At 44.5% G+C, this 10,174-nt stretch overlaps 1 protein-coding gene across 1 annotated transcript in view; it reads left to right on the plus strand.

Annotated features, from left to right (window-relative positions):
* The window catches only part of CIB4 (calcium and integrin binding family member 4), an 18,891-nt gene that overhangs the window by 5,528 nt on the left and 3,189 nt on the right, over positions 1-10,174 (plus strand). The window contains exons 4-5 of the mRNA XM_042446719.1: positions 7,642-7,783; positions 8,604-8,713. Of these exons, the coding sequence (XP_042302653.1) occupies positions 7,642-7,783; positions 8,604-8,713 (252 nt within the window). The remainder of the gene's footprint in view (positions 1-7,641; positions 7,784-8,603; positions 8,714-10,174) is intronic.

Consider the following 10,174-nt stretch of genomic DNA (forward strand, 5'->3'; position numbering starts at 1 on the left):
CCCGCCCTGTATACACGCCAGTCAGTATTTTGGAAGAAGATTAAAGAGCAAAGATGGGGAAAGAGTGGTCCACAGTGCATGGCCTGGTCGGCCCACAGAATGTCAGCTGCATTCCAACCTTCCCAGTTCAATAGGGAGAGTCCTAAATAATCCTGTTGCTTTGTGAAGTCAAAGGCTTTCACAGCCACCATCCATAGTTTTCTGTGGGGTTTTTGGGCTATGAGGTTATGTTCTATAAGAGTTTATTCCTGAAGTTTCGCCAGCATTTACATAGTGATCCATTGTCTGCTGGGAAAAACCCTGACCCTGGGTGCTTTTTATTTGCATTTGCTGGGTCTTGATTTTGGTGTTTTCAGAACTGGTAGCCAAACTTTGTTTACTTTCAGGGTTTCTTCTTTCTTGTTGAAATTGTCCAGGTGTTTATGGATTTCAATAGCTTCCCTGTCAGAATGAATCAGGTCAGAATGCACAGGTGCGCTCCATTAGCCACTGTATGTTTCCAATGTGGTCCCTGGTGCCTCTGCCTTTCCTGAACCCTGCTTGCACCTCTGGGATTTCTATATCGTCCCATTTTTTCAGATGCTGTTAAAATGACCCAGTTTCTCTCTCCTCTTCCCCCTACATTCCTCCTGCATACTGTCTTCAAACGTTGTGTGTACTCAGTTAACTTTACAAGGGGACAAGGAGATGAGTAGGCAGGGATAAACAAACAGCTGCCACCTTTTCTTCCTTGTATGCCCTTCTTCATGAGTAGCTTTTGCCTTCTTGACCACACTCTCACGTTGCATGGCTGCATGTGTCCTGGTTTTCTTCTTCAAAATGTTGAAGGGTATTTATATATCCATACAGAAGTCGACAGACACTTCAATGCACATCCACGTTAACAAAGGGAACCAGGCCTCAAACTTTCTGTCGATTTCGAGTTTCCAAGAAGGAAGAAAGTCCTTTACCAAACCAAAGGGCTGTAGCTCAGGTAGCCTGTGTTTACAAGCCATGAATGTCTTCCAGGGTTCATTCAGGATTTTGCCCTATCCCTATGGGGTGGTGCTGGGGACTGAACCAGGGCCCATTCTCTGAAAATGCCAGCCACAGATGCTAGAGAAACGTCAAGAACGAACTCTTCCAGAACATGGCCACAGAGCCCAAAAACTCACAAAAAACTATGAACCAGGGACTGTTTGCATAAGATGCCCTTACGTTGGTGCCAGGTCCATCTAGAGCAATATCACCAACTCTGATTGGCAGCCATGGAAATGTAAGGTTTCAAGCATGAGCCTTTCCTGGGGCACATTGACACTGTAGGAATAATGCACTTTGACACCACTTTAACTGCCCTAGATGGTTATAAGACTGCAGCAATTCCACAAATAAAGTGAATTCATGAATGAAATGGAAATGAAAACACAGTATTTTCCCCCAAATGCCTATTCCCTGAATTGTGACACTTTCTATTTGGATTCTAAGCGGTTTGCACGCAGCGTCGTCTGAAAGGCAAAATTGTGCCTAATACCCTGGATAACCCCAGGTTCTGTCCAGCTTAAACTTCCAATTTTCCTCATGTGATAAAGTCACTAGTAAAATTACCAGTCCCTGGATTCCATAGGATGGAGCTACAGCACTTAAAGTGGTGTCAAAGGGCATTATTTCTATAGTATCAATGCACCCCAGGAAAGGATCGTGCTTGAAACCTTATACATCCATGGTTGCCAGTCAGAGTTGGTCACGCTGCTCTAGATGGACCCAGGTTCTGTGTTTCAGCATAAGGGCAACTTCCCTGGTTCCTATGCAAATAGTGCATGGTTCAGTCCCCAGCATCTCTCCAAAGGGCTGGGGGAAATCCTGCTTGAACCCTGGAAGAGAGGCATAGCTGGTACACACAGGTTCTTGGTTTGATAAAGGACCTTTCTCCTTCTTCCCGAAACCAACAGAAACCTTGAGACCTAGTTCCCTTTTTCTGAACCTGGATGACTGCCTAGAATTCATTTGAATGAACACGGTAGCCTTTCCGATAAATACGACTCACACTTCTATCAGCAAACGCATGATGTCCAACATCCCCTTTCTTATCACGCTTGGAGCTCCTTGCAAGGAGGCAGCCTTCTGGAGTGAAATTAATCATCCCGGGTCGTCTTGGGCATCCTCATGCGCCATAATTTCTCTTGCTGACAGCAGCATCTCTCAGCAGTGGCCAAAAACCTCCAAAGGAGCCTTATTTAGAAATTCAGCCAGTGCCACGCTAGGAAACCGCTGCTGAAGGGATTCTCAAGTTGAGTTACGAAAGGAGAGTCACTCCAGCCATCGTGTTACTAATGCAAGGTGACATTTCTCTCTCGCTGCAAGAGCTGAGCCGAGAAGGACAAGGCATGCTTTCCCTCCAAAGAACCCTATCTGTCCAACTTATATGCAGAACATATTGTAAGGAAAGCAGGCTTGGACACAGAAGGAGGAGGAGGAGGAGGAGTGAAAACAGGAGGAAGGAATATCAGCAATCTGAGATATGCAGACGACACCATAGTACTAGCACCTCACAGACCTGGAACAACTACTAAGGAAGATCAAGGAAGAAAGTGCAAAGGCAGGCTTAAAGTTGAACATAAAACAAAAATAATGACCACTGAGGACCTTCACAAATTTGAATTAGACAACAAAGAAATAGTAAAAAAAATGCTCATATTCAGGATCAAACATTGATAGAAATGGGGACTGCAGCCAAGAAATCAGAAGAAGATCAAGAATGGGAAGGACAGCAATGAAAGAACTGGAGAAGATCCTAAAATGCAAAGACATTCAACTGAGCACAAAAGTTAGAATCATACAAACCATCGTATTCCCTGTTACTATGGATGGATGTGAGAGCTGGACAGTTATGAAAGAAACATAGGAAGAAAATCCATTCATTTGAGATTATGTGGGGCTGGAGAAGGGTGCTGAGGATCCCCTGAATCGAGATCGACTCGAGGGCAGTTAACAACAACAAGGTTTTACTGATAGTAACTGAATGCAGCGGGGGCTCTGCAGCAAAGGAAAGCATCACAGCTGATGGGTTCCTAGAACTGGAAGGGACCCCAGAGGCCATCAGTTCCAACCCTCAGTTCAGTGCAGGATAGCAATAGCAAGTACATTTCTATACCGCTTACCGATGTACTAAGCGGTTTACAATGTGTAAGCTGATTGCCCCCAACAAGCTGAGTCCTCATTTTAGTGACCCATGGAAAGATGCCAGGCTGAGTCAACCCTGAGCCCCTGGCTGGAACTGAACTCACAACCTTATGGTTTATGAGTGAAGGCTGCAGTACTGGCGTTTGACCCTCTCCAGCTAAAGCATCCCCAGCAAGGAGCAGTCCAGTTTCTTTTGCAGACATCCAGAAAAGGAGACCCACCACCACTGTTCCAGCCAATTGATTCATAGAATCATGGGACTTCATCACACGGGGAAAATTGGGGGTTTAAACAGCTAAAATTGCGTGGAAATCATTTTTGCATGCTTGGCCATTATCCCGGGAATAAAAAGGCAATAAACAGCCACACATCATTCACGGGATTCCCATTATTCCTGGGATAATGGCACTTTAATTGTGACGTCGTGTGAAAGTGTTAATGGAGCTACTGCACTTAAAGTGGTGCCAATCTGCATTATTTTGACTGTGTAGATGCACCTAGAGGACTCGAAAAACCTCATCAAACTAGAAACCCCAGGATTCTCATAGGAAGGAGCTACAGCACTTAAAGCGGTGTCAAACTGTATTATTTCGACAGTGTAGATGCATTCAAGGAGAACATCATGGGCCCAATCTGCTAAGGGCCTTTTATGTCCTGGAAACAGTCTATATACATAAGAGGGACTTAGTTTATTTGGGATTTGTTCTCCTTGAACTCTCATGTCCTCTGGTTCTTCGGTTTCTTTGCCGGTTGGCAATTAAACTAATAATAAACTAAAACAGAGGCAGGGAAGGAAGGAAAGAGAACGTTTTATATTTGATTCTGGCAAAAGAAAACAGCAGTCTGTCCCCGTATGCGCTGTCCGAACACGCTTGACGTTCGCTGGATGGCGGCCAGCCCTCCAATATCAGCTTACAAACAAACGGCTTGGAAAGAGAGGTCTCTTTTTCCATTTATGCCGATCGAAAGATGCAATGGACTCCGGTCTGTTTGCTTTTTTAAAATTCTGTTTGAAATAAGCACCGAGGAAGGAGAGGAAAGCCCTGAATAAATAGGAAAACGTCGGTAGGGGAGGAGGCAGGGAGTTCGGCTTCTGCAAACATGGAAGGGGATCCTTCACCCACTTTGAATTGGGATTTTTTAAAATGGGATTCTGGATATGTTTGGGGCAAAGGAGGCCTGATGGAGTGCTGCCACCTTCAGGCCAGATAATGAAAGGACCATGGTCCTCTGGGAAGCTTGCAAATCCTACTTTTCGGGGTGTGTTTTTGTACATTTCTTATAGAGTCCTAGAATCATAGAGTTGGAAGAGACCCCAAGAAGGGCCATAGAGCCCAACCCCTTCTGCCATGCAGGAAATCTCAGTCAAAGCATCCCTGACAGATGGCCATCAGCCTCTGCTTAAAGACCTCCAAGGAAGGAGACTCAAAGGCAGCATCTTCCACCTCGAACAGCCCTTACTCTCCGAAGCTCCTCCTAATGTTTAGCTGCAATCTCTTTTCCTGGAGCTTGCCTCCATTGCTCTGGGTTCTGTTCTCTGGAGCAGATAATTAGGGGGGCAATTATCTTAGACATTGTACACCGCTTAACGACTGCTTAAGTGCATTGATAGAAGGCATTAAAATGTACTTGCGATTGCTATTTTTTAAAAAACAATATTTTATTATCCTAACTAAAACACTATCCATTTCTACACGCTATATAACCATACATTCCTACATTCCATACAAACCCTGCATTCAAATCATCGACGAACATCACACACCTATAACACTCTCCTTTACACTTCTATTACATTATAGTTAGAATAGCAGTCTGTGTTTCTATAATTTTATAATAAAACTGTATTTGCTAACTTAAGCAAAGTCTCTTTGTCTTTTAGATTCAGGAACCAATCAGGTCATTGGATTTTCCCTTTCTTCTACGCTTCTAATTTTGTTCTCTCTCTCTCTAACCTTAACCCTTTCTTTCCTCCTCCTTCCTGTCTTTCCCTTTCTGTTTCCCTTCTTGTCCACCTTTCTCTTCTTCTCCTTATTTTCACATTTCCTCTCACTCTCTTCTACTTTCTGGTCCCCACTTATCAAACTTCTCTCATTACAGGTAGATCCAAATGACTTGTCGATTGCTCCGTCTAAAATTCTTCTCTAACCACATGCATTCTAACATTTCATTCTTATACTTCTTATCTTGCAATATTGATTCTACTACTATTATTTCATTTGCATCCCTTCATCTAATTTCACAAACGACCGTTACTTATCGTTGCACTATAATCTACGTATCTTCTGCCTTCGCACTTACTTTTTCATCTTATTATCAGTTTCAGCTCTCTTTATCTCGTATTTAGTACGTTTAAATGTCTGTAAAACCTTCTACAGATTGGTCCCCCCCTTTTTGGGACAAAAACAGGATAACATTGTTCCAGTCTTTTCGATATCTTACTAGGTCTCCATCCATCAAAAGTCTTGTTTGCAAGAATGTCATCTATGTAACATAAACCTACAACAAGGACATACAAAGTTTACTTCCTCTCTTATATGTAATTTCTTATCTCTAAAGTAAGTGACTTTTTGAAAATCTCCAAATGTCATTAGCATATGTTTTACCATATTGGAGATTATATATCTCTGTGTACAGTAAATTCGATATTTAAACTTAACTATGATTCTGTAAATCTAAGTTTAATCCTATGGCTTCCTTTGACAGATGCAACTATAACCACTCTCTCTCTAGATATAACATGATCATTAATTCCCTCTGGACAAACTCTGGGCAAATGGGAGCAATGCTCTCCTGCCACCTGGTGGTCGAAGGGAGCAACTGCAAGATGGATGGACAGATCGGTGGTCCAAAAAGTCACTTTCTTTCCCCAGCTGTGGTCACCAATCATCCTGGCCTGGGGAGGGAGGGGGTCTTCTGAGTTGGAGTCCAAAACAGAAGTTCCCCTATCTTTCTTCCCCATGCTGCCCTAGAGGATTCTGGGAGCTGTAGTCCAAACTATATTATTTTCTTATTTATTTTTTATTATATTTTTTATTTATATAATTTCAAGGTATGTTTTAAATTACGGAAGCCTTCGACTTCACATATGAACTGTTTAATTGTATTTTAAAGAGGGTGGGATACTGGGACTGTATTGTTTTAATGTGTAAGCCGCTGCCCCATTGTGTTGCAAAGACAGGTGGGATATTATTATTATTATTATTATTATTATTAGCTTTTTGAAGCTTTGCAGAAAAATACCTTGGATCAGCTCAAGGCAGGGTGACCAGATGTCCTCCTTTTCCAGGACATGTCTTAAACACATCAACCATCTGTCCTGGAGGAATTCCAAGAAGTATCTGCTAGTGAGCTCTGGGACACGCTTGTGATCTACTGAGATCTCTGGTAGTGATTGCTTCATTCCTCACACCAAACTACACATCCCAGGATTCCACAGGATGAAGCCAGGGTCAGTTGAACTGGTATGAAACAGACATCATAGTCCAGTGCAGACACAGCCTTTGTATATGTAGACTGCTCCGCTCTGGGTCCCACAACAAACTTCAACTCCCAGAATTCCATAGCCTTCAGCCAGGACAGTTAAAGTGGTGCCAAACCAGGTTATTTCTCCAGTGTGGATGCAGCCCCAATAATCTAGGGCTGCATCTGCACTGCAGAATTAATGCAGTTTGACACCACTTTAACTGTCATGGCTCCATCCGATGGAACCCTGGGGCCTGCAGTTCAGTTTGACACCAGAGACTAAATATCTCACTAAACTATAAATCCCAAAAGTCCATAGCACTCAGCCAATGACAGTTAAAGCAATGAATTCCACAGCATCAGCGCAGCCTCATGTCCCTTTCACGGTGCATAATCACATGCAATTTTAACTCCCTTGGCAGCATCCTACAAAATCTTGGGATTTGTAGTTTGCTGTGGCCCCAGAGCTCTCTGAGAGAGAAGCCTAAACCTCTCACAAAGCTACAAACCCATTAGCATTGAGGCATGACACTTAGAGTAGTGCTATACTGCATCAATTCTGCAGTATAGATGCAGCCATGTTCCCTTTCACACCACTTTAACTTCCCTGGTAGTATCCTACAGAATAATAGGATTTGTGGCTTAGCACTCTTTGGCAGGGAAGGCTAATGACCTGGCAAAACTACGTATGCCATGGCTCAGTATTGTGGGATCCTGGGATTTGTAGTTTGTTGTGGCCCCAGAGCACCCTGAGAGATAAGGCGAAAGGTCTCACAACACTATCAGTCCTAGAATCCCATCGCATGGAGCCATGGCAGCTAAAGCAAACGGCATTAATTCTGCAGTGCAGATACAGCCTAGGACTAGAAGGCCATCATCTCCTCCTTCACCTCTTCTTCAAGTAAAATAGTCTGGCTAGGAAAGTCAGGCTCTCCTTTTCCCAAGGCTAGGGGCCAGATTCTGCTCATTGCATCCAAAGAAAGGAAACGGTTTCGAACTCAGCTCTTTCGCACGCAGGTGAATCCGTTCAGGGACAGGATCTGCCAGGTCTTCTCCACGGAGGGCTCCTTCACCTTCGAGGACGTCCTCGGGATGGCCTCCATCTTCAGCCAAATGGCCCATCCCAGCCTCAAGATAGAATACGCATTTCGGATCTACGGTACGATGCTAACCTTTGGCTCTTCTCCCGGGGAAACTGCGGTCTAAGAAAAAGCATATACCTGTAATTTTTTTCTCAAGGTCTAGGAGGTGCAGGTATATAGAAAGAAAGACGATCAATTGTATCGTGTATATTTTATAGTTTGTGTATTTTATAGTTGTATGTATGGTATTCTGTTTTGAGCTGTATCTTGTAACCCGCCTTGATTCGCAGGGAGAGGCTGGATATAAATATCATCATCATCATCATCATCATCATCATCATCATTTTGCAAAACAGAAATATACAGCCGCCCCTCTGTTTTTGCAAGGGATCCATTCCAGCCCCCCCCAAAAGGAAAATTGCTGACATTCAAGCCCCATTGTCTAGAATGGCAGCACCCGCAGATGTGCGCTATGGCTGCACACACCATTTTGTCCCCGTCCATTAGCCGCCTGTGAACAGGCAAGAGACGCAGGCTCAAAGTCCGTGAAAATATAGGGGTGACTGTGTATGTGTGTGTATATAGTGTGTGTGTGTGTGTGTGTGTGTGTGTACATGGCCACATAGCCTGAAAAACCCACAAAAAACTATGGATGCCGGCCATGAAAGCCTTTGACTTTCTACAGGAAAAGAGATTCCACCTAAATTTTGGGAAGAACATCCTGACTGCAAGACCTTCCCTTAAAGTGTGTTTCCTTCTTTGGAGGTTTTTAAACAGAGGCTGGATGGCCAAAGGTCAAGTGTGCTTTCTTGTGTCTTCTTTCATGGCAGAAAGGTGTTGGACTGGATGGCCCTTGGGATCTCTTCCAACTCTATATTCTATCATCCATTCCTGCAGATTTCAACAATGACGGCTTCATTGATGAGGAAGACCTCCAGAATGTCATCCGTCGATTGGTCAATGGGAATAAACTCAGTGAGGAGGAGATTGCGTCCCTGGCCAACCATGTGGGTATTCCTCCAATAAACCCAAAGGGTTGTGGAGCATAAATCTCTGCCTGTGGAGCTGTGTGATGACTGTGTTATGCAATTAGCATTATGCATTCATGATTTAATTGTGCTGTGCAACTCTTGTGCATCTCTTGCACTGAATGCAGTGGCATCACTTGGTTTGGCATCATCTGGTGAGTAACTCCTGGTGTCCACACACAAACTCACAACATACCATGCCATACAGAACTTTTAGCAATATTTTTTTGGTACTAATGTGACTTATTTGTACTAATGTTACACATAAACTGTAATTCCCATAGATCACTAAACTGCTAGAGTTATGACATAGCGCAAACAACTAGCAAAACTAAAATTAATCTTTAAATTACCATCTTGTATGCACAACCTAAATGCATTTACATCTATGTGGCTTTATGTAGTTAAAACGTGGTAAGATGTGATGTTTTTAAAGAATATTTAAAAAGAATATTTTTTTAAAAACTGGAAAATTGAAAAAATTAATTTTTCCGAAGCCTGGTATCTCTCCTGTCTCTTGCCATTGAGCCTTGCCCCATTCGCAGAATTGCTTCAGCCCTTTGAATGGGACACAGGGGGACTCCAAAGCCCATATCTGCCAAAAGGTGGCTGTTTGGGGAGTGGGGGGTCAGGCATGTGGAGAAACTGGAGCATGTCCAAAGGAGGGCCACTAACACGGTGAACGGTCTGGAAGCCATGCCTTAGGACCGGGGTGCCAACTTGGAAGGAGGTAGGGGCCGAAATTAAGGTCAGCTTGGTTGTTCAGGCCGCCAGTAGCTTTAAGACAGTGAAATGTAGGACATTCAAGCAAAATGGAGGACATGACCAAACAAAAGCTGGAAGCATATAAATGTAAATCCATACTTCTTAGCCATGCTCAGAATGAAGGACCTTGTGGAATCCCTCCAGAAGAGGAGGAGGACAATGCGCTGGGCAGGCATCCTTGTCTCTTTCCCCAATGGCTGGGTGGGACTGGGAAGCCTTGGGAGGAGGAGGAGGAGGAGGACGGGGGTAAGAGACAAGACAACCTGCCCACCGCATTGTCCTCTTCTGCCAAGCCATTCATCTTTGAGTGGCAAGGCTGCCTGCCTGGCAAAAACCCCAGGCCACTTGAATGGCACAGCAGAGGATGAGGAGGACAACGCGGTGGGTGGGTTGCCTTGTCTCTTTCCCCCTCCTCCTCCTCCTCCTCTGCCGAGTCGCTCACCTTTGAGCGGCCTGGGGGCTTTGCCAGGCAGGCAGCCTTGCGAGGACAAGGATCCCGAATCCCAGGCCACTTGCCAAAAGTGCGGTGGCCTCCTCCTCCTCCTCCTCCCCTCCCATCCACACCCCAGTGAAGACCCCAGGCCCCTTAACCCTACCCTCCCTCTCTGCCCTCCCAGCTCTACTCTGCCGCTTGCCCTGCAAAAAGCTCCTCCCGCTGGGCATCACTCCCTCTCG

This window comes from Sceloporus undulatus, chromosome 1 (genome assembly GCF_019175285.1).
Source record: "Sceloporus undulatus isolate JIND9_A2432 ecotype Alabama chromosome 1, SceUnd_v1.1, whole genome shotgun sequence".
NCBI lineage: Eukaryota > Metazoa > Chordata > Lepidosauria > Squamata > Phrynosomatidae > Sceloporus > Sceloporus undulatus.